Here is a 25,224-nt window from a genome sequence, read left to right on the forward strand (position 1 = left end):
TGTGTGCACGCACATGCATGCACACATGGGGATAGCCTCCTGCATTGGTCTTCACCTACCACCCTGTTTGGGGCAGGGTCTCTTGTTTGCCACTGTATGTCACAGGCTAGCCAGCCTGTGAACCTCTGGGATTCTGGGGTCTTAGTCATAGGGGAACTGGGGTTCCAGATGCACACCACCATACCCAGCTCAGTGTGGGTTTCAGGAATCTGAACTCTGGTCCTCACACTTGAGGCAGCAAGCATTTGACTCATGAAGACTTCTCCCCAACCCCAAATCTGGAAATTCTAAATCTCCACCTAAATAGCATCGTGAGTCCTGTGAATATTGAGATAAAGAAATGGATGGAAAATACTAGTATTTTGTTAAAATATACATTGCTCCTGCCTACCCCCAAAAGTACAGGAGATGCTTTTCCTTTGGACAACAACAGGGAACCTTGGACAGCTCTCCTCATTTGGAGTACATGTGCACACTTGAGGGCTTGTCCAGGTCATCTACTCCGCTGTCTTTACATGTGCTGATGACAGAAGTGTCTGTTTAGATCTCCTAAATTAAGTACTTTATAGAAAACAGAGTAAGCTACCAGTGCTGGTCACCTCAGGGCACATCAGCAGATGTCCTCTTCTTGGCCTGAGCATGGTCCAGATGAGCCCACTTGTTCTCACCTGGGATTTAATAAACAGTTTTCGATGAATCATTTCATCATCTCCTTGGAAAGTTCAAGAGCTACCAATGCTCTGTTTTGTGTGTGTGTGTTAACATTTTCTGAAGTGCTCATGACATAACACACTGTGACTAAAGATTGGCTTATTTCACTTGGGGAAGGCCTGAGTTCTCATAGTTATTTAGGAGAGGAAAATAACAAAAAAGCAGCGACACTTATGCTTCACCTTTCAAGTCTGTTATCCTGTTCATCATTTTCCTTAACTGTTTATCTTTGTATCATTTCATCCAATTTCCCTCAGTAAATTTTGTTGCTTCTGGACAAAACTCCATAAACATCCTCATAGCACAGACTGTCCTCTGTTGAAGACTGTTGTAGCTTTTTCTCAGCAGACCTGCACATTTCTCTCCTTCCTTTCCCTTGGCCCCCCGGCCTCCAAATCACAGATTTTTTTGTTTCATACTGACCACTTTTTCTTAAGCCTTTTGTTTTTTCTGACCTGGGACCTTGCCCTTTCAATGGCATCATAGAGGTTATGCACCAAATCAGTTATATATTTTTGACAAATCCTTTAGTCTTTTAAAAGCAACAGGAGAAAGAGACAGAGATGCCATCATGCAACAGGGCTCACAAGGAGGTGGGTTTTTTTTTGTTGTTGTTGTTGTTGTTTTTGTTTTTGTTTTCCTTTTCTTTTTTCCCTTTTTAATTGGGGCAGTGGAATGGGAAGTGGGGGGGAGGGAAGGCAGGAGAGCAACCTCTGGGTACAGGAGAGGTGGAGGAAAGGAACAGAGAGCAACAGGAGGCAGGAGGGACCTGCCTTTTCTGCCTTTTATGAGGGGACATAGCACATGCACTATAGCAATGGTTGTCAGGACCTGTAAGAGTGCATCCTGGCTGGTAACAGGGGTCAAGTCAAGCCAGCATAATGCCTGAATGCTAACAATGACATCACCATCTCAGTGTACTGGAGATGTCTCCTATCCTCTATTTCCAGGGACACCTAAGGCTGTTTTTCTTTATCTGCTTGGGCCTCAGACTTCTTCCTGCTTGGCTCCACTTTCTCACTTCTTAGTTCTGTGATGTCATTCTTTCATCCAGTGTTTCTCTGCCTGGATTAGGAAAAATCTTCTGGTTTAAATGAACTTAAGTTCCTCAAAAAGCTTGCTGTAACACACACTCACTCACACACACACACACACACACACACACACACACACACACACACACACTTTGTTATTTCCAACTCCACTCTGCATACTAATGAGTATTTTATTTTCATCTGTGATATTTACTACCTCCTTCTGTGTGTGTGTGTGTGTGTGTGTGTGTTTATGTTGAATTAGATGTCATAGAACACCATGGTGCATCTTATTCACCATATTTAGGCAGAACATTGCATTCATTTAGTAATTTAAAAAAGCTTCATACACCCCACCATGGCTGGTTCTATTTGGATGTGCTGGGCCCTATCTCTTTAAACTATAATTTGTTTCTTTGGTTAGATTACATTGCTTTTCATCAGATACCAGGTAAAGAATATTCTCTTAATTATCTGGCACTATGCAATTATTGTTTTGTTATAAATAATTAGTTTAGACACTTGTCCTTTGCACTGAACTGAAGTGTCTGGGTCCATTGTGTTTGTCCCAATGTCTCTCTCAGCTGAAGTAGGCTCTGTGCTGAAGACACAGCTCTGTGCTGCCTCCTGTGGTAGCTGAAGGGATCTTAGCACAGATGTCCACTCAAGAGAAGCTGGAGTCTTGAGTTAGCCATAGAAAAAAAATTTCCTGATGATCTAATAGAAAACCTGGCTGGAATTTATTAGGAGAATATTTTCACATAGATTTAAGCATGGGGATTAACATAAAGAGAAGTGATCAGGGAAGAAAAAAGACCCACTGGTGTGTGGGTGTGCTTTGTAAAGGGGAGTCCCACTTGAGTGTCTAAGCAACACCCACAAACTCAATTAGGGTATCTTTTATGTTACTTCTCAAAGGATCCCTAAGAACCCCTCCTCTCCTCCTCTTTCTGGATAATTGAGATTAGAGAATGGCTCCAGGGGTGCCTTTGATGGGATTAAATGTGATAAGATAAAACCTTGGCCCTTAAGGGGCATCATGCATTTCTCTTCATGTAAACAGGGTTTGTGAGACTCCTGGAAAATTTAATCCAGGGAAGGACAGAGGCCTTCAGCAGGTATCCTTGCTATTTTAACCTCCTTATTTACAACATCTCTCCATAAAAGCAACATTGCTTCTCAGAGAATGATGTCAGTTGTGCTAGCAATCCTTACCTCTCAACAACTGAGAGGTTTTAATCAGACTCTGGGGAGAGGGGCTCCTTTCCCTCCCCAGGTCCACTGAATTAATTACCTATATCTTTCCTTACTGCCTCAGGATGACTATTTGGTTGATGTCTCAACATAAAAGTGTCCCCTATGCCTTTGAGCAGCCACGAGAGTCTTCATGAACTAGGGAGAAAAGAGAAAAAAAATGTGCAAACCGGTCCGTCCAGTCAAGGCACTTAAGTGACTTAAAGGATATTAGTTGAACCAAGTGAGGAAGTTGGGAAAGCTGGAGGGCTTTTGAGGCATTTAGTTTTCTTCAGCTAATGCCTCTGTCTGGGGAGGGCTATAAATGGTGCCCTTTGTCTGCCTGTAGTTTAGAAGAGGAGCCAGTATGGTTTGGAGGAGAAGGCTCTGACTCTGCCTGGGTTTGCATTGGGGCTTTCCCTTCCCTTCTCAAGCCTAGTTCCTTCCTGTTTCAGGATGGTTCTCTGCTGCATCTCCACTCTGACATGTTTATTGACTGAGAAACAAATATTTGTTGTCTGTTAGCGTGAGAATTGCTCCGGGGATTCCACAGTATTACAGATATGTTGTATTAGATGTGGGAAGACTTGGATTTTATTTCTTTCATTAGAGAGAGATAGGGAGACCAATGGCTGTGGCTTATGAACATTTGGACAGGGGATAGTGTAGTATCCAGCTTTAGTAGTGGGGACACCAGCATCTAGCTTTTACAAAGGGAAGACAGGTTCATAGTTTGTACATTCCACTAACCACCTGGATGGTTAAAAAAAAAAAAAAAAAAAAAAAAAAAGACAAAGGCAGAGAAAGCTGTGTCTTAGTGTGCATGTGTCTGAGAAACCTACTCATAGTCAAAGAAGTTACTAGAAAATTTCAAAGGAAAAAAAAATAAATACAAAACAGCTAGTTGGTGGGGGAAAAAAAAAGAGTTCCAAGTGTGATAAAAAAAAAAAAAGTAGTGTGTTTAGAAAGGGACAGAAGACAGATGAAGCCAGCAAGGACTATGGGAATTTGTGGAGCTGGCAGAAAGATGGATGGCAGAGAACTCTATATGTGTTGATTTATCTTGACTGTTGTCAGGGACTAAGTAGAAAGTGTTTGGATTAAAGTTGCAAGTTTCTGGTAACATTGACTGAGCTAGTTGTAGGAGGGGAGGGCACAGCTGATGCATGTCTGATGATGGACAGCATTTCGGGGATGGTAGTCATTTGCTTATTTCAGTTTTTATGAATTTGTATGTTCATGGGTGAGTGGACAATATATACATATACATATACATATACATATACATATACATATACATATACATATACATATACATATACATATACATATACATATACGTATGTATGGGTGTTGAGGACTGTAGTGAGATAGTCCTTCATTGGGGGGTGGAGCCATGGGCGGAAGTGACCTGTGGAAGGAAGTCAGAGGAAGAGCCGGGAAAAGCTCTTTTGCTGGCGGGACTCGGACAGGAGAGCATCCGGTGGAAAATGCTGGTGTTCATCTGTCTAGGCTGTAAGTTATTTCTCCCTGAATAAACATCTTTTCGGCCTGTTTGTTTATCCTGATCCTTATTTAACCGCAATAGAGGGCAACTCCAGGTGGCCTTACTCAGGAGTCATCATCTTGTTTCTTAAGGCAGGGTATGGCACTAGGCTGGACCTCACTAGGCAGGCTGGCCAGTGAACCCTAGGGATCCCAGTCTCTGTTTCACCAGCACTGGGATTACAGGGGTATGCTGCCATGCCTGCTGGGTTGTTTTGTTTTGTTTTGTTTTGTTTTTTTAATTGGGGCTCTGGGGTTCAAACTCAGGTCTTTGTGCTTGCATGGCAACCACTTTAATGACTGAGTTATCTCCCCAGCCCAAAATCACTTTTAAATATGATTCTCTTTTTGCATGGTCTCCATGAGGACGTGAATGCAATCTCCTTTCTGATGGCTATGTCTTCCTTTTGTAAATGCCAGTGCCTAGAAAGGATAGGGACTTCAGTGCCCAGTGTGTGCCTGGTGAATTAAGTCATATTTTGTTTGTTTCCATATTCTAAATATGACAATACCCATAAAATAATTTCTCAGAAATCCACGAAGTTTTGAAAGGGTAGAAAAGTAAGGACCAAATAATGTATTCTGGGCTTCTTTTAGGAAAGCAAAGCTGAACTCTAACATAAGGCTAAACTCTGATAGCAGTTGTCCACCATTCCCTGCTGCACCCATCCTACAGCCTGGGAGAGGTGCTGACTTTGTATACTTATGTACGCTGCCCTCAATACAACACCAGCACTTACCTAGCCAGCTACCCACATGTTTTGCAATGCCTCTGCACTGTTGTGTGGTATGCCCTGTTTATTGTATGGCACATGGCAGGTGCTCAGTGAGCATGTGTTGGTTCAGTGAGCCATCATGATCAGCATCTACCTGAATCGCTGCAGCCTAAAAAGATTCAAAGGACTTTGCAAGGTGGTCAAGGTAGGGAAAAGTCTCCCTCACTGCACAGCAAGGTAAGGCCTTAAGAATGGGCCTTGTCTGTACATTCCATTAATTACCTGGTGGTTAAAAACACCAACAACAAAAAGTCAGAGATAGCAGTGATGTAATGTGCAAGTGTCTGAGATTCCTGCTGATGATAAGGAACAGCACATCTGAAAGCCTCAACCAGTGCTCCTTAAACTCTAGCAGGTATGCTTATGTGGAGCCAGGGAAGCCTTGGGTGGATGTGTTCACAGCAGATGAAATCCTGACTGACTAGATTATTGACATCGACTGGGTCATGTCAAGGACTCAGTGTCTTAGACCCATAGTGTTGTGTCCAAATTCTGAACCCCCAAATCACCAAGAGACTATTCTGATGCAAAAGTCTCTTATTGTTTAATGAGTTAACTATTTACCCAGGACATTCATCGGGTTCACATGGTAGGTGGCATGAGAAGGACCCCAAGGGGGTGCAAACTGGAGAGCTTATTGTGGGGAGCAAGGGGAGTGTCTAGGGTACACAACAGTCTCAGGTTTGGTGCGCTTCTGGGTTGAATGACCTGTCCTGTGTTGATTGGTTAACTGGTTGTTATGGCCTATAGGCCTTCCCAGGGTGGTTGCTATGCTCTGCAGGTCACTGTTATACCACTTTTACAGTAAAGCATGCCCAAAGCCCGCCAGCTAACTTCTGATTGGTTGCTTGCCACATGGAGGGTATCTGACTCAGGGCGGCTCCTGCAAGGTCAGAAGGCTGGAAATCAAGCACATGGGCTGAGTCAGGAACCTTTGTCTTGTTAGGTCTTTTCTGTACTCTGTCATGGCTGCTAAAGCAGGGGAATGGGTGAGGGTCTGATCCCTTCAATAGGAATGGCAAAAGGATCCCTGTATGGCTCAGACTTGGAGTTGCCAAAGCCTTTCTCTGCAAGTGTTTACAAATGACTGAGCAGTGTGTGCAAAAATTAACAACTAAACCTTCTTCCTCAGAGATGACTGCAGTCTAAGCCTGCTCTGCCACAGACCCTCTACTGAGAAGTAGCTAATTCCTTTGTCTTTGCTAACCCATCTGTCTTTGCTATACTTAATAAAAGCTCTGAGGTTCAGGTCATTACATAGTTGGTAACCCTCCATCAGAGCTTTTCTGTACCTATATCTCTTGAGTCTTTTCTTCATTCCTTTACCTCCCCAGGCCTGTTTCTAAGACCTCATCATGAAGGATGCGGTGCATCCTATTCACCTGGTGGTCTTAATAAGAGACACAAGTCCATATTAAATTTAGTATTGTTCTTTTGAGGTTTGTGAAAAATTGTGCTAGGGTTTTGATGGATAATGCATTGAATCTGTAGATTGCTTTTGGTAGGATTGATATTTTTACTATGATAATCCTACCTATCCATGAGCATGGGAGATCTTTCCATTTTCTGATATCCTCTTCAGTTTTGTTCTTCAAAGACTTAAAGTTCTTGTCATACAGGTCTTTCACTTGTTCAGTTAGAGTGACCTTAAGATATTTTATGCTGTTTGTGGCTATTATGATGGATGATGCTTCTCTGATTTCTTTCTCAGCCCGTTTGTCATCTGTATGTAGGAGGACTACTAATATTTTTGCATCAGTCACATATCATGCTATATTATTAAAGGTGTTTATCAGCTGTAGGAGTTCCCTGGTATAGGATGAGAAGAGGAGGGAGGGGGAACTGGAATTGGAATATAAAAAATAAATTAAAAAATAAAATAAAATAAATATAGTTCACTCATTTAAAGCATACAAGTCAATAAGGACTAGCCCTATCCTTAGATGTGTGTATCCATAACCACAATTTTTTTTCAGTTTTTGAGCTAAATGAAATGTATTCATCTTTGGTGTTGGGGACTGAACCTATGAGCATGCAAATCATCAACAGCCAAACCCACAAAACTGTATAAATTAATGGCATACCAAGTGATGTTCCATGAATTAAGTAATGAAATCAAATTAAAATATGTATCTTATTAAATTTTACTTTTTTGAACAAAGAAAAAAAAGAAAAACAAATACAAATCCAGATTCAAATGAGAGATCATAAGAACCGTGTCTATTCACAAGCTGCTGGTTTAGTTCCTAAGGCAGGTCTAGGTACCCTGGGTATGAGCCAGAAGAGAGAGTAGCCTGTGCTACAAGCCATAGCTCCATCTTTGGTGCACCAATATAACATGTACTATGCCATGAGCTTGGAAGGTGTAATTGTGACTGTGGTCTTCTTGGTTGAGTGTCCTTTCTTTATTTCAGAAACACGTCTTTATTATAGTTCAGCCCATTGGAGGCACTAGACTTCTATTTAGAGGTAATCACAAGTCCCTTCCTCAGTCATCCTTGCACATCCTCTCATTTCTTTAGCACCTAGGACATCAATATGGGAGACCTTGTTCTTTTTACATAAGCCATGAACTGTTTTTATATTCATGACTCTGTCTAGTATTCCACCAGGCTCTATCAATCAAAGCCATTCAAGCAGGGCATCCTTTAGCTTAGTCCTTCAAAACCTCATGTTGACATTGCCAGTCTAGGGGTTGCCGAGATGGCTCAATGGGTAAGAGAGCTTGCTGTAGAAGTATGAGGGCCTAAGTTCAAATCCCAGCACCCATATAAAATCTGGGTATGGCTTTATGTACCTGTATCTCAGCACTGCGGTTATAGAGATAGAAGGATTGCTGGAGGTTACTGGCTGCAAGCATTGCTCCGGGTTCAGTAAGAGACCCTATCTCAAAGGAATAAGGCAGAGTGATGGAGCAGGTAACCCAACATCTTCCTTCATTGGCTTCCCATTCATGCATGGAGCATACACACATAAACACACACAAATACATGCATATATACACAAGCACAAGCATGTACACAAATAAATCAGTGAAAAAATAAATTATTGTCAGAAAATCCAGACAGCTTAAGGGTACATGATGTATTAAGCATGTGTAAGGCCCTAGGTTTGATCCCTCTATGACACTAAAAAACATTTTTAAAAAATTCTCAGTTTATGGGTTACATATGGTTAACATTGATTTAGGAAATGGCGTACCAACCCACTTAGTCTTTTGTTGTCCCCTTTGTGAAACTGGAGTTATAACAGCAGTAGGTAATGGTGCAGATAAAAATGATGTGGCAGGGCCAGTAAGATGGCTCCCCAGGTACAGGTGCTTGACACCAAGTCTGATGACACGAGTCCATCTGGAGGCCTATGTGACAGAATGAGAGAAATGAGAGAACTGTCTACTATAAATTGTCCTCTGACCTCCACATATGGGAATGCACACACACACACACACACACACACACACACACACACACACACACACACACACACACACAGAATTTTAAAAAGGCAAACAGATATAAGCATTTTATACGGTGCCTCTTCATAGGACATAATCCATGCAAAGATGCCAAAAATCAACACAGAAAAAAGACAACGCATGGAGTCATGAGTATGCTCTTTGTATTTGGCTTTTTTAGTCAGGTCTGATAAGGACACGAGACAATGAATTCCTCATCTCACCGCTACCTCAGCTGCTGGCCCAGGAACACAACTACAGCTCGCCTGCAGGCCACCATCCTCACGTCCTGTACAAAAGGACAGCAGAGAAGAGGGTCCAGCGGTACCAAGACTACCCTGGCTCCCATCGGATTTATCCTGGTCACTCCCCAAGTCACACTCCCCCTGCCTCCCAGAGTCAAGAGACAGAGTACCGCCATCGAAGGTGGCAAAAGCAGCATTTTTGTGGACGACGCAAGAAATGTATGTAAGGAGATTTTCCTTGTCTGTTCTGAAGAGGTCCTCGATGGGTAGTCTTGGGGGCAGCTGGGTTCAGTGAGGCTGCACTTAGTTTGTTCTCAAATGCTGCCTTGTAGAAGGACTGATGAACGAATACTGAAGGAGTGGCTCTCCTAGGTTCAATTAGGAAAGATGTAGACAGATGGTCCTTTATTGGCCTTCTTAGCATCTCCCAGTGTTAGCCAAAGGTCCTGATCTTATCTTGGTTTCTGTGGTCTTAGGTAAAGTACCCAGCTTTGTATAGTGAAAAAATAAATGCACAGCTGTGTTTAGAGACACAAGAAGCTTCTCGGTAACCCTCTCAGAATATTAGGTCCTGAAGGCAAGCTGATGGAGAACAGGTGAATTCTTAGGCGTGCCCTATGAACCAGTGGTAGATACCTATAATACCAGCACTTGGAAGGCCGAAGTAGGAGAATTATGAGGTGAAAGCCAGCTTGACCTATACAATGAGCCCCTGTTTGGGCAAAAACATTCTGCTTCCACCTGCCCAATGCTGGGGTCAAGCTCAGAACTTCACCTATGCGCAGTAAAGTTCTGAACCAGCCAAGCTGTATTTCCAGTCTCCTTTGCTCTTTTCTAGACCAGCAATGTTCAGTAGATAAGAACCAAAAGTAAGTTTGCTCTTTCTAACAACTATGATCAAAACCACTTTAAGGAAGACACAGTGATGTATACCCAGCACTCTGGAGCTAAAGGCAAGACAATCAGGTGTTTGTAGCCATCTTTGGCTATGTAGAGATTGAAGCCCAGTCTGGGCTAAATGACATTCTGCAATCAAAAATAAAAAATAAAAAAATCAGAAGTAAGAGCTGAAGAGATGGCTCAATGTAATGAGGCACTTGTTACAGAGGCACGAGAAGCAGGGCTCAGATCCCCAGTAGCCAGGTTCTCCTCCCCACAAATACCCTGTAATCTTTGCACATTAGGAAGGTAGAAACAGAACCTACTGGACAAACTGCAACTATACTGGCTGAATTGATAAGCTCTGGGTTCAACTCCCTGCCTAAAAGATGGAAATCGGTGGAGGAAGACACCCATTGTCAACCTCTGACCTCCACATGCATGTGCACACATGCTCACACGTGCACACGCACGCACATACACACACACACACACAAAACCAAACACACCACACACTCACTCATACAGCTGTTAATAAAAACCAAAAATAACAAAAGTTTAAAAACAAATTACTTTCAATAGCATTTTATCTAACTCATCAAACAAAACATTGTCACCTCAAATTATAAATGATGTAACAAACTCCTGGAGAAGGTTTGAACTTTCTCTTTCATACTGTATTGTATAAATATACTTAATTTACTTATGACTCTGTATTAATTCTAATAGACAAATTTCCATGGAAAATGTTTAATCTGTATGTAGATTTCCTAAGATTCAATGCTGAAAATGTAGATTTTAGAGACTTCATTATTTCACAGATGTTTGTATTTTTTAGGGACCAAGTTAAATGTTACATTTTATTTTATTTGATAAATATCTGATCCTTGTGTTGGCCAGCCACAATCCACTAACATGGTAGCCACAGACGACAACTGGGTCCCATACAGCTCAGCACAGACAGATTAGGGTTCCTCACACAAATAGTAGCTGGCAGAGTTAGAAATAATTATATAGTGTATTTGCCATCGCCCTTGGCTGTTGGTATTGCAGAGTCAATGTATTCCCAAAACAAACTTTTTTCTTCCTTTCTTCATTGACCTTTGTTGACCAGCCTTGTCTGCCAACTAAAACTGTAGTTTGTTTTCTTTAACTTACCTGTGAGCATTTTTAACATTTCTGAATCTTCCCATCTGTCCACCTGTCCATCAGTCCACCCATCCATGCATCTAAACATCTACTGAATGAATCTCAGGTGCAAAGCCCCAGGGCATGTGACAACAGTGACATTCAGTGTCACTTTTCCACTTTCTCATCTCTCTCAATCTATGTCACCCAGATGTCTTCTGCTGATTTCCCTTCCAAATACTCTTCTGTCTACTGCAGATGCCCCCAAGCCTCCTGCAGAAGACACCTATCTACGCTTTGATGAATATGGGGGCACAGGGCGGCCCAGAAGATCAGCTGGAAAGTCACAAAAGGGTCTCAATGTAGAAACCCTTGTAGTAGCTGATGCAAAGATGGTGGAAAAGCATGGCAAGGGTGACGTCACCACGTACATTCTCACAGTAATGAACATGGTAAGGGACATCAGGAACTGTTATACCCCTAGACATAGAATTCCTTGTGTGGGTGGAATGTCACACTTTTAGCCACTTTTTTTTTGGTTTTTTTGTTTTTTTTTTTTTTTTTTTTTTTTTTTTTTGGTTTTTAGAGACAGGGTTTCTCTGTATTGCTTTGGAGTCTGTCCTGGAACTAGCTCTGTAGACCAGGCTGGACTTGAACTCACAGAGATCCACCTGCCTCTGCCTCCTGAGCGCTGGGATTAAAGTTGTGTGCCACTACTGACCAGCTAAGCCACACTATTTTTATTGAAAATTTTGAATATTGAGAAAAATCATTCTTGTAGATAACATGCATTTGGTAAAATTGAAATGGCACCCTTATCAATATGTCTGATTGATTCTGTCCATACAGGATTATGTTCTTTAAAATATGTTATATGGCTTTAATTGTTCAACAGGTTTCTAGCTTGTTCAAAGATGGGACCATTGGAAGTGACATAAATATTGTGGTTGTGAGCCTAATTCTTTTGGAACAAGACCCTGTGAGTAGCAAATTTCATTTATCCCATTTGTTCTGCTGTTGAGGATGCATTTATTGAATACCTACTGTATACCAATGCATTAATCTCATATTTGAAAATATGCTAACCATCTCCTCAGGGAAAGTGCAGTCTAATAAGGATCCTTGAGCTAAATCACCATAAAATAATCCTTTATATACTAATCTAGATAATATATTCATAGATGTATCAACAGTTATATGTAAATATTAAGTATATTATAACATTGTTGATATACAAAATGTAAATACTTTGTATAAATATGTAGTCCTTATGATAAAGATGAATTTGGATATGGATTCAGGGTTAGTTGGACTTCATAGGTCAAATACACTAACTAATACTAAGGTGAATGAATACATAAGTATATTTTGAAAATTTACCAGAAGGAATCCATCACAAAATTCTTGTAGTAAGTCTATGGTCTCCCAAGCACCAATTTAGGAATGACAAAGAATAAACAAGGGCCCTTCAACTGCCTTGAATTGATTATCATGAGGTGCATGACACAGGAATTGGGCAAATTGCAAAAACAGAACATATAATAATGTGTTAAATTGCACAGTACTCCATGCTCTGTAGTGTTTTGATCTGTAAGCTGTATTTTTCCCTATGATCTCACCAATCAGACAGACGATTTTTCAAAGCCCCTGAGGCTTTTCCTCTTCAACTCTAACCCCAGTAAAGAATGTGAAAAGTGGAGAGTCAGAGACAAGGGAAAGAAAATGGATCTAATTGCCCAGGTGTGCAGCACTACAGAGGTTTGTGCTGTGGGAAGTTATCCTGGAATTTTAGAAGGATAGAGTATGTGTTGTTTGGGAAACACTAAGACTTTGTTGTGCTAATCACACACTGCTTAACAATGCTGAAGCCAGCAGGCCCCTGATTTACTGGCAAAATTACCATCTAAACATTTGGCTTGACCCAAGTTACTGGTTTAGCCTAAGCAAACATTTTGTTAAATTATTATTTTAAGAATAGTTTCTGTCTTTCTTCTTTTTTATTTTGGTGTGTGTGTGTGTGTGTGTGTGTGTGTGTGTGTGTGTGTGTGTTGCCTGCATATATGTGTGTGCATCGTGTCATGAGTGTATCTGATACCCACAGAGGGCAGGTGAGTGTATTGGATCCTGAAGAATTGAAGTTATAGACTGTTTTGAGTTCTACAATGCTAGGATTTTCAACATGGATCCTCTGTGAAAGCAGTCAGTGCTCCTAACCTCTGAGCCATCTCTCCAGCCATAATCTCTAGTAAATGGTTCTCCATTCAGTAAACTCACATTGTGTTATTGATTACTTGTATCCTCTTAAGTACCAAACTTCATAGAGAAGTAAACTATGGATACTGCCTTTGTTATGCTTTATCGAGGAAACTATTGAACTGTAGTATTAATTAATTTTTAAGATAAAAAATGCTTTTTATTCTAAAAATATAGTTAGTTAGAAAGTGCATACTAAAAACTTAAGTTTACTTTTTTAAAGTTTATATTAACCTAAACTAGAATTTTTTTTTTTTTTTTTTTTTTTTTGGTAGAGCTTGGCTCATTGGCCTCCCTCTACTGATAATTTCCCCTTGAATCATGGTGGGACTTAGCCACAATGATTCAGAATTTTTCTTACTGGCAAAATAATCATCCTCTAATCTTTGCACCTTTCACATAGGGAGGATTGCTGATCAACCACCATGCAGACCAGTCTCTAAATAGCTTCTGCCAGTGGCAATCTGCCCTTGTGGGAAAGAACGGCAAGAGACATGACCATGCCATCCTTCTCACAGGATTTGACATTTGTTCCTGGAAGAATGAACCATGTGACACACTAGGTATGGTATGTCCAGATTGCTCATAAACACCTGCTAGCTAGTAGCATGGATGAAAACTTTCTGACCAATGCATGGTGCTCTTGAGTCCTGTCAAAGACACTTGATGTACACGTGTCACTTACTGCCCATGACATATCCTGAAAAGTGTCTTTAGGTAATGATGGTTCTGTGTGGCTATCTTAGAGTATACTTGCACAATCTGAGATGGCTGTGACATCACTAGACACTATTTTCCAATGAGAACACTGCTATACAAACACGCCACTGTTGCCTGAGGTCATTGTGTGACACATAAATATATTTAAGTGGAATAGCTTCCTTGTTCCATGGTGAATGTGTTCTGCTTTATTGAATCCATTGTGGTATGAAGAGTCTATATATTAATCAATTGGTAATTTTCTTTATTGTCCAAATTGATGATCAATGAAGTAAGAGAGGTCATTTGCATGCACATGACCTCATAACTGGGAAGTTGATGAAAAACAGTTGAATGTCACCATACCTCACTGTGTCACTAGTTATCAGTGTCTTATTTAGCAAGCTCCTTGACTTTGAAGGACTCCATTCTCCCATTTTTGTACAAGACATCCAGCGTAAGAACAGTATCTTTTACATGCTGGCTGCATTTCCAAGCTGATTAAGTTGCTCATAGTAGGAACTGAACCTTTCGTTTCACATGGATTGGGTTATCCAGGTCAATGTCTGTAAACTTTTGCTGTAGAGAGTCCTGCAGTAAATATGCTATGCTCTGCAGAGAGGCAACTAGAGACATCTGCTATGTTAGTGAGAAACCAATCACAGACAGTGCATAAACCAATGAGTGAAAGCTTTGTCTAATGAAGTTACACTGAGGAGACAACCGCAGACAAAAGTATAAACAAGGGCTTGAAAACAGCAAATGCACCACCAGGAATCAATCCCTGATCTGCTTCATAGTTCACTCTCTTTGCTAATGAGCATGTTGTACAGGCATAAACATTCACATATGCCTTGTGAATATCCAGTTCCAGGACTGTGCTGCCTAAAGCAAATGATTCACTTTCCTGACTCTCATACTCTCATATACCTAATTTGAAATTTACACACACACACACACACACACACACACACACACACACACACACACCACACACACACACACACGTGTATTATATGGTATTTAAAAAACACCATATATTAGAAAACACAGGCCTTACATGTCCAGGCTGTAAATAGGTAGGATTTGAGAGCAAGGTTGGAAACAGTCAGCTACACAACTACAGACCAAGTCAACTTCACTGAGTTGAACAACAACCAAGTATCCCTCCCTTATCTAGTGTCTCTGTGAATTCTATCACCTATTCTACACTCTTGCTCCCTTAACCTTTTTCATATGGCATAAGTAACATATTAGTTAAGTAATGTTGTCACCCATGACACATATGTGCCTGCATATTAGACTTCCAAGATGATCTCATGGCTTGACATAGAGGTGGATGCAGCCAATTCACAAGTACATAGTCACCAACCCTTGTCCTAATGGTTGTTAGCTCTCAAACTGGGGAAGAACAAATTCTTCTGCTATAAGGTTGATTGAGATAAAGCCAAGGAATGATGGGAATTCTTGTATAACTGTTCTTGCAGGGAGGTAACTTTGGAGAATGGGACACTGGTCTCATTGTGAATGTGAGAAATTTGATCTATACATATTACCTGGACTTGTTTATATTTTCTGCTTTAGAGAAAGATCAGGAAAGAATTAGAAAGTATATTCCATGCTTAGTAAGGCCATTCTAAAGTTAATATTAAACATTGTTGTAACTGTCAGTATATCAATTTTTTTCTGACTCTACTAATAAACTTAGTTAAGGCATATAAATTCCTGTGACAATAAAGACATTCAGTATTCTTCTGCAAAACAATTAAACATGTTAATCCACTAAGCTGTATATGTATATACCCAAATACTGCTAATACTTAAAATTGATCTTTCAATAGGATTTGCCCCTATCAGTGGAATGTGCAGTAAGTACCGAAGCTGTACCATCAATGAAGACACGGGACTTGGCCTTGCCTTCACTATTGCACACGAGTCAGGGCACAAGTGAGTGGCTTCTTAATACATTCCTTTCTAGGGAAATTGGCTAGGTAATTCTTTAGCCTTCTGTCTTAGGTTTCTATTGCTGTGAAGAGACACCATGACCATGGCAACTCTTATAAAGGAAACATTTAATTGTGGTGGTTCCCTTACAGTTCAGAGGTTCAGTCCATCATAGCAAGGAACATGGTGACATGCAGGCAGACATTGTTCTGGAGCTGAGAGTAAGAGGCAACAAGAAGTTGACTGACTTACTGGGCAGTATCCTGAGCATAAAATCCTCAAAGCCCACCCCCACAGTGACACACTTCCTCTAACAAGGCCATACCTACCTCAAAGCCACTCTTCCTAATAGTGCTACTGCCTATAAGATTATGGGGGCCAAATATATTCAAATGACCACACTTCCACTTATAATTACTATTGATCTAATCAAGTACATGAGATTTGTCTTGTATAAGTCTTCAAATTGTGGGCTCTGAAAAGGCGTGGGGATTGGGAGATGGCCCAGTTACTAAAGATCTGCCTGTATACACACAAATTAAAAGCTAAGTATGATGGTACATGCTTATATTCATGCTTAAAATCTTAGTTACTGTTCTGTTGCTGTGAAGAGACACCACAGCCAATGCAACTTACAAAGGAAAGCATTTAATTGGGGCTTGCTTACAATTTAAGGAGCTTAGTCCATGATCAACATGGCAGGGAGAACAGCAGCAGGCAGACATAGCCCAAGAGCAGGAACTGAGAACTTACATTCTGGTAAGCAGGCTAAAGTCAGAGAGAGAACAAGACTGGGCCTTTTGAAACCTCAAAGTCCAATGACAAAATTCCTCCAAGAAGGACACACTCCTTAATCCTTCCCAAATAGTTCTATGAGCCCATGGAGGCCTTTCTCATTCAAACCACCATACCCAGCAATTTGAAGACAGCTCACAACCCTACTGCTAACCCTAACCCTGACCCTAACTATCATCTCCCTGATAGTCATGGACTAGACATCCTGGTCTACTTGGTAAATTCTAGGGCAGTGGGAGATATTGCCTCAAAGAAAAAGAAAGTGAACCATCTAAAAAAGAACAATATGCAAGGTTGTCTTCTGATCTCCATCGTAAGTACACACACACACACACACACACACACACACACACACACACACATACACTCACACACACACCCAGTTCAGTAAGCACCAATCATTGATATCTGTCTTTTCACATCATGTATTACATTGTTTAAGGTTTCGGGTTTGCAAATGGACTACATATTACTCACCTGATTCTCTGGGTGTTTACTTTAATTTGGGTTTTGCTTTGGTGAAAACACGTTAAACTCTTTCTGTTTTTGTTTTTGTTTTTTTGTTTGGTTTTTGTTTTCCCCTTTGTGTAGTAAACACTTTCGCCGCTACTAAATCATATCCTTCCCCCTTATTTTTTATATAATTTTTTAAATTTAATTTTATATAACAAAGTCCAACTAAATGAAACAAACATTTATACACAATATTTGGGAATTTGGGAGTCGTTCTTTCCAAACTACTTCCTGCTGGTAAGGGGCGCTGTCTTGGGGGATTCGAAGAAGATTCAGATATCCTAGCTGTAGTCTGTAAGGCTGTTTTGTCCAGCTGTTTGGAATGTAGGATCAGCTTGTACTCTGTTTCAGGCAGTCTGGCGTGATCAAACCACATTAGTCTGGAAGGAATCCACATCTTTTCATTTTCTGTGGAAACAAAAATAGAAATCCTTTTCCCCAGTAACTTGTTCTTCAACTTAAATTTTGGAGTCAAAGCGGTTTTTTTTTTTTTTTTAATTTATTATTTTACATGTCTATACTAGTTCCCTCTCCCTCCCTCCCTCCCTCCCTTCCTCCCCTCCAGCCCTCCCTCCCTCCTTCCCTCCCTTTTGCCCTCTCTGCCCTCTCACATGCACTCTAAACACCCTCCCCTCCCAACCCCCCACCACAATACCATATGTAGGGGAATGCCATCCAGTTGCTTCCCCCTTATTTTTAAGTTTTATTATGTGGCAACAATCCCTCAGTACATTTCCCTGGCTGGCCTTGAACTTGTGACCCTCCTGCCTTACCATTCCAAGTACTGGGATCACAGGCCTATGCCACCCAACCCCCAGAACAGCTCATTCTTACAAAACAAACTAAACATGGCAACATATAAATCCACCTGCCTAGGGCAGTGTTATACTGAGCTCAGTTTTCAAAGTAGTAACTATGAAAATTTTAATTATTCCTGCTTATGAGTAAAAGTTATCTCAACCCCAAATCTGACATTTTGGTTTAGGAAAACAAGCCATAGTCTTTACGTAGAGTGGGAGAGAAGAGTGAACACTGGGACTGGGGAGATAGCTTAGTAAGGCTTTTGCTATACATGAGGATCTGGGTTCGATCCCCAGGGTATGGGAGTACATGCTGGTAATCCCAGGGCTGAGGGAAGCAGAAGCAAGAAGATCACTGATGCTCAGTGGCTGCCCAGCGGAGGTCAGCTCTTGAGTTCTAGGCCACCTCAAAAGCCAGAGATGGATAGCACCAGAGGAGCAACAACAGAGATGAACCTCTGGGTTTCACAAATATGTGTGTACAGGTGTGTGTGCATGCACATATGAACACACAGTGAACAGACGTGAAGTACGTCCTCAAGATCAGATCTTGGTATGTGATCCCTTTGACATGAAGCTGGTAAAGCAGAATGTTACTGAGGTTTGGGGAGGACTTTTGAAAGGTGCAGGGAAGAAATAACCTTTCAAAGGGCTACTCAATAAACATACTTTTGAAAATGTAAAAATTCAAAATTGAGTCCAAATTAGGTTTTCTTTTGCTCAAAAAGTTTCTAATAAAGGTCCTAATTAAGCCATTTTCCCCTCTATAATCTCTCTGTACCTCATTGGCTCTTCTGGAATTTTTGCTTTTTTATTCAAAGGCTTTAGCATATTTAGAAAGAATGTTTCCAAAACAAACCCCCTCAGCTCCCTGCTTAGGCATCAAGAGTTGACTTTGGTCAAGCTAAGACTATGAGAGTGCTATTGCCAAAAGTCAGAAGATTGAATAACTAATGCTTGTATTAGCAGTCACTTGTGAATCGCAGCAAATTCGTTGATAACCATCTGGTATACAGGCACCTTCCACTTGCTTGATAAATTGGAAAGAATTCTCAAAACCAAATGGCTAGCTTGCAGGCACAGCTCACAGCAAAACCCTAGCTATGGACATAACATCCTCATTCGTTAGAACCTACCTTCAAATGGTAGCTGTAGGATGTTATTATACTTGCCCACATAGAAAGTCTACCTGCTTGTACAAATGTATTCTTAAGAGACAGATTTTATTTCTTTCAATAATCAGATTAAGACCAATTTAAATTCATAATAAATTCCCATAAAATATCTCTCATTGCTTTGTTCCCCGAATATCTACCAAAGATGAGTTCCCAAATATTTTCTACAGAAGCATGTTGCACCCCTTCCTAGAACAACATGAGATGGCATGTTTGCTCTGCATGCTGAGACATGGGAAACCATTTAGGAACAGTGGAGATGATCTGTAGGGAACTTCAAAGAGGGCATCAGAGTTACAGGCAGTTGTGAGCCACCTGCTGACATGAGTTCTGGGAAAAATTTGGTCCTCTGGAAGAGCAGCTCCCAAACACTTCAGCTATCTTCCCAGCCCACCACACAATACTTTGAAAAGAGATCCTCAATGCTTATTTTCCACAAAGGAATTATCCAAATGTCATGGAAAGAATGGTGTTCAGAGATTACTTACAGTGCTCTGTACCAGGCTGAGCTCCGGGAAGTCATGTTTTTCTTTCGTGTTTTGAACAGAGTTTTCATAATTTCCTCATTTTTATGAGGGTATTTAATTATAATTTGAATGAACGAGCTTAATCAACTGTTCATCACTGGAAGGAAGGTTTATACAATGTTAGCTTTATAAATAGATATTAATATAGGGCTTATAGTTACCTTCTCTCTGTACCTACCTCCTCCTTACTCTCAGCTTCTGTGCCATAGCTCCAGGATTGGTGACAAGAAAAGAAACCATCTATTTTGAATTTTTAAAAATTGTCCATTTAAGATTTAGGTTAGTTAAGAAATCTTTTAAACATTTATTATTTATCCCACCCCCGTGTGTGTGCGTGTGTGTGTGTGTGTCTGTGTGTCTGTGTGTGTGTGTGTGTGTGTATTTTCCAGCAGCCAGTTCTTTCCTTCTATCATGTACATTGCAGAGATTGAACTCAAGCAATCAGGTTTGGCCCCAAATGTTTTTAGCTGTTAGGCGATCTTACTATCACAAACTATCTTGACCTAGCCTTTACATATAGAGCTGATGAATCATTCTTTGATTTTTGTGGCTAATAAAAAATAAGCCTTTAGCATTCTTCAAGTTTTTCTGCAGAAAATGTACAGGAGTTTATAGTAACTTTTTTTTTTTTTTGTCGTTGACTTTTGTCTCCCACCTATGTCTCCTGAGTCTTGGGGTGTTTTTCAAATTTTTCTGGTGGTAACCTGGAACATGGGTTCTCAGAAGACATGGTTTCTCTTTCAGCTTTGGCATGATTCATGATGGTGAAGGCAATCCCTGCAGGAAGGCAGAAGGCAACATTATGTCACCCACACTGACTGGAAACAATGGGGTGTTTTCATGGTCTTCCTGCAGCCGACAGTATCTCAAGAAATTTCTCAGGTATGATGGATAAAGTCCTAGAAGCTGTTCCCAGATATGCATTAGTGGACACTAGGTATGAAAAATATCCAAGCCAGGCCTGGTGAGCTGGCCTAGTCATTGTGACTATTTGGGAGACTGAGACAGAATGATTGAAAGGTAATGGTCTACCTGGACTACAGAGTAAGTCCAGGGCCCACTTGAAAAATAAAAAGGAAAAAAGACTATAGATATTGCTCATCAGCAGAGTGCTTGCCCAGCATACATGAGGCACCAGGTTTAGCCTCTAGTACCACAAAATCAAATGAACCAAACAGCAGATAATCCATGGAAATGACTTTTGCTATTTCAATGAAGAGAAAGAGTAAACCTTCCTACTATGATGACATTGATAATTATAATGATATGGTTGTTGAACAATCTATTGAAGGCCTATTACTATGCTAGATTCCCTACATATATTGCTTACTAGGCTGGCAGGATGGCCCAGTAGTTAAAGGCACCTGGTATCAAGCATGATTACCTAAACTCCAGCCTGGGGAACACCAAGAGAATACGGACTCTGAACTTGTCTCTAACCTGCTCACCCACATTGCGGCATCTGAGTGTTTGCGTACGTGCACATGCATGCATAAAAGCACACACAAACTACAATGTAACTTTAAAATTAATAATTATACACACACACACACACACACACACACACATCCTTATCCTCCCAGCAATCCTATTTCTACCTCCCATCTACAGTTAGAGTTTAGTCTCTGAGCAGTCAGCTGTGTTGCTTAAAGCATAACAGCTGTGGAGCTGTAGGTGTCAGATTCACACTTACATCCATTCTGACCCTGAGATCTGAAGTTCATAACTTACCCCCCCTTTTTTTTTAACATCTAGGACTCCTAGATGTATAACTTTTTTACTGTGATTAATTATTTCAATCTAATCCACCAGCTTGTAGGATTTAGGAGAACCCAGTGTTTGATTTATATTTTGAAAATGAACCCAGAGCTGGAGAGATGGCTAAGCGATTAAGAATGACTGCTGCTCTTGCCAAGGACTTGAGTTTGGTTCTCAGCACCCATGTTGGGTGGCTCACAAATAAATACCTGTTGCTCCAGCTCTAGGGGACCTAACACACTTTTCTGACCTGTGCAAGTACCTATACACAGAGACACATACACATAAATCTTTTTTAAAAAGAAGTCTATGTTCAATGGTAAGCATGTATCTATATGTTTTTAGTCCATGTTGACTCACATGGACACCTGGTTTCTGATTGTTTCCTTTGACAAGATGTTAGTAAGTTTCCTTACAAATTGATGTTCCTGATATTCATACCTATGCTACCGTATATCAATTGGAAATGTTCACAGAATTATCAAGATACATCAAAAAGGAAGATTAAATGTGAGCATGTATAACTGCCTAATGCCCAAAGCATAGTAAAAAAAAAAAAAAAAAGGAAAAAAAAAAGAAAACTTGATAGATGTTTGCTAGTTTATCATAAGCCATGTCCTCATATATTTTCATATTAATTTTAGGTTCATTTCTGTGGTTTGTCTTTTCTACTTCATGGAATGATGAAATCAATAAGTACTGTAAATTGAGAATAGCTCTATGTGGATTGAATTTCCATCATGAGGTTGCTGCAGTTAGGGCTTTGGGTAGTAAGACAGCTACAGCTCTGCTGTGTTAAGTACATTATACTTTCTTGTTTGAGCTGAATGACAGCCCTTAATGGGAGTCATCATCATTAAAGAGGCCTATAAGAATTATACAAAGTCATTATGGATGCATGGTGGATAGTACCTCCATGTCTAACTCCAAAATTGCATTTAATATCACGTACTAATTACCCTCTCAGTAACAACACAGTTTATCCATATCATGTTCTCAACATGTTTCACCCAGGCACCCCTCAGAGAAGCTTTTCTGCCTTATGCCCCTGATCCTAAAGTTTATTTTATGGGGTGCTTGTATTTTTACAGACAGTCTCCTGTATGTGCCTAGGCTGATCTTGAACATGCCATGTAGTAAAGAATGACTGTGAACTCCTGAGCCCCCTGCTTCTACTTCCTAAGTGCTAGGATTCTAGGCCTACAATAGCATACCTGGAACGTTCTGATTCTTTGTGGATATAACTTTGTTTATAAAATGTATTTGAGACAAAGTACATCTTTATTTTTTCTTGCTCCTATCTTTAAGAAGCATGGTATCATTTAAAACTCCATAAGGACAGATATCCTCTGTATATGACCCATTTTGTGCTTTAGTTTCTTAAGTGAATACTTGCCTCATAGTAGGCTCTCAGTAAAAAATGTCCAGTGTTATAGAATGACACTGTGGAAGGGAGATTTTACTTATATTTACACTCCCAACTCCTGTCTAATCCTAATGCACGTTGGTTAGATGGCCAGAACTTGCAGCCCCCTATAAAACCCTTTATGACTGTATGCATTCCAGCCTTTTAGATGGGACTTGCTCTTTGCAATAAAATGCACTTTTTAACTCTAAATACATGCCTGTTTCTCTAAGCTCATTCTATGCTTCTTTGCATGACTGCACTCACAGAGGTGCAGTTTTAAATGGAAGGGTCACAGATGAACAGGGCTGTTAATAAGGATGTGTTATCAATGCAGCACACCACAGGCTGGCTGTCTGGTGGATGAGCCCAAGCAAACAGGACAGTATAAATATCCGGACAAACTCCCAGGACAGATTTATGATGCCGACACACAGTGTAAGTGGCAATTTGGAGCCAAAGCCAAGCTGTGCAGCCTTGGGGTTATGAAGGTATGTTTCCTTGTGATTTCTAACTTGCATTAAGGATGTGCTATGTGCCCGTGTACCTACCATAAGGATAAACATTTGGTTTGCTGAGGCCAAAGGTTAGCATCTGGGTTATCTCTAAAATGTCATTTGTTTGGCATGATAATTAAGTGGTAATTTTCCCGTCAATGAATTATCCAGGCTTATCCCCCATAGACTATGTATGCCTGGTTTAAATACCAGTTGTCTGTGTCCTTGGAAGAAAATCCCCCACTTCTTACATGTGGGCTTTATTCCTTGAAGCAAACTGAGAATGATCACTCCTGTTAATCATAGCTTTTGTTGTCTTTCTGTGCTTTTAAAGTGATGTGCTTACAATCAGCCTAACATCAATAAGCACCATGCACTCTTCATTGTGTACGAAAACTCTTACAGCAGACACGCTCTTTGATAACAGAAAGTTGACAGTCTATTTAATATCCTTAGCATGATTTTTCACACTGACTTCTGGAAGCAAGATTGCAGCACAGATAAGTGAGAAAATACAAAACTCCAATATGTAGACGTAAGAGAGGCTTTGTTACACTCTATCAAGAAATGTGTTCCTGGCAACATAGCAGTATCTATACCAACACAATGTTCCATAATTTTAAAGTTAGCTTATTCCTGGCATTTAGTGGAAAATGCAGAAGTCTTAGGCACTTGACTCTTGGGAAATAGGGAAGTTGATAGCTTCTCCTTCCCATACTATTTTCACCTCTCCTCTCTTCAAACCCTATTGCTCCTTCTCCATCACCACCAGCAGCAACACACAGCAGCAGCAATTCTGCAAGCCCAGCCACCACCACCATCATTCCCAGCAGTGTCTGCATGACCCTCTGTCCTACGTGAGGCATTCCACTGAAAGATTTATTGTATTTGACCTCCATCTTCAAAAACACTTTGAAGTAAAAGTTATTGCTCCCCTTTCACCTACAACCCAGAGAAGGTATCCAGCTTGCCCAAAGCCACAGAACTCTTAAATGATGAAATCTAAACAAAACAAATCACCCACGTGGAAGTTAAACCTCCGCCTCTCCTTTGTTGGATACCAGTTTCCCTCAGTCTAACATAGTAGTCCAACAGCCACTGTTGTGACTTGTGTGCTATGTCTGCAGTTTTAAGCACATACTGCTTTTCAGTAAGTCACCTCACCTATGAAATAAAAGTTCATTCTTAAGAAACAGTATCTATCCAGTCACAAGATTAATATGGAGCCATATAAGTTAATGTAACTTAAAAGCATTACCATAAAAAAAAAAAAAAAAAAAAAACTAATCCACGGATTCATCCTTTGGCTATATCCTTCAGGACATATAGCTGTTATAGATTTTTTTAATGGGAAAATTTATAGCTGTTTCAATTGCCTGTTAAGCTACAACATTAGGTAGCATAGCCTGCCCACTGAGTAGGCTCTCCTAAGCATGCCCTTTGTTTGCTTCACTGTGAGATCACTAGCTTTCTCAATCATGCAATGTGAGCACATTTTAAGTACAAGAGCTAGTAATAAGTATGGTTTCCTTCAGAAATACAAAGGGGTTCCTGAATGAGTCCCCTTCCACCAGGATCACGCCTGTTCTCTGTCAGGCAGTGAGAAGGGTGTCAGTACCCCACCTTCATCATTTTCTGGTGCCACATCATATTTTTAAAAGATGGTATCTCTGCTTGAGTTGACCCTGGAAAACATAGCGAAGGGAATTGAAAATTCTAAATGAAAAGAACTGAAATGATGAACGGTTCAGGGATGTCTGGGTGTCTGGAAGCAGAGCTGGGGAGTCTGGGCTAACAGAGAGATGGGGGTGATATTGATTGATGGCTGCTGCTGAGTGTGGGCTTGTTTTCGC

The 25,224-nt window shown here is 40.6% G+C and overlaps 1 protein-coding gene across 1 annotated transcript in view; it reads left to right on the forward strand.

The window, feature by feature from the left end:
• The window catches only part of Adamts18 (ADAM metallopeptidase with thrombospondin type 1 motif 18), a 135,537-nt gene that overhangs the window by 52,365 nt on the left and 57,948 nt on the right, over positions 1–25,224 (forward strand). Inside the window, exons 3-9 of the mRNA XM_051201501.1 lie at positions 8,935–9,217; positions 11,264–11,457; positions 11,901–11,984; positions 13,662–13,821; positions 15,799–15,904; positions 20,456–20,593; positions 23,212–23,365. Of these exons, the coding sequence (XP_051057458.1) occupies positions 8,935–9,217; positions 11,264–11,457; positions 11,901–11,984; positions 13,662–13,821; positions 15,799–15,904; positions 20,456–20,593; positions 23,212–23,365 (1,119 nt within the window). The remainder of the gene's footprint in view (positions 1–8,934; positions 9,218–11,263; positions 11,458–11,900; positions 11,985–13,661; positions 13,822–15,798; positions 15,905–20,455; positions 20,594–23,211; positions 23,366–25,224) is intronic.

The sequence above is a fragment of the Phodopus roborovskii genome, unplaced genomic scaffold (assembly GCF_943737965.1).
Source record: "Phodopus roborovskii unplaced genomic scaffold, PHOROB, whole genome shotgun sequence".
Taxonomy (NCBI): Eukaryota; Metazoa; Chordata; class Mammalia; order Rodentia; family Cricetidae; genus Phodopus; species Phodopus roborovskii.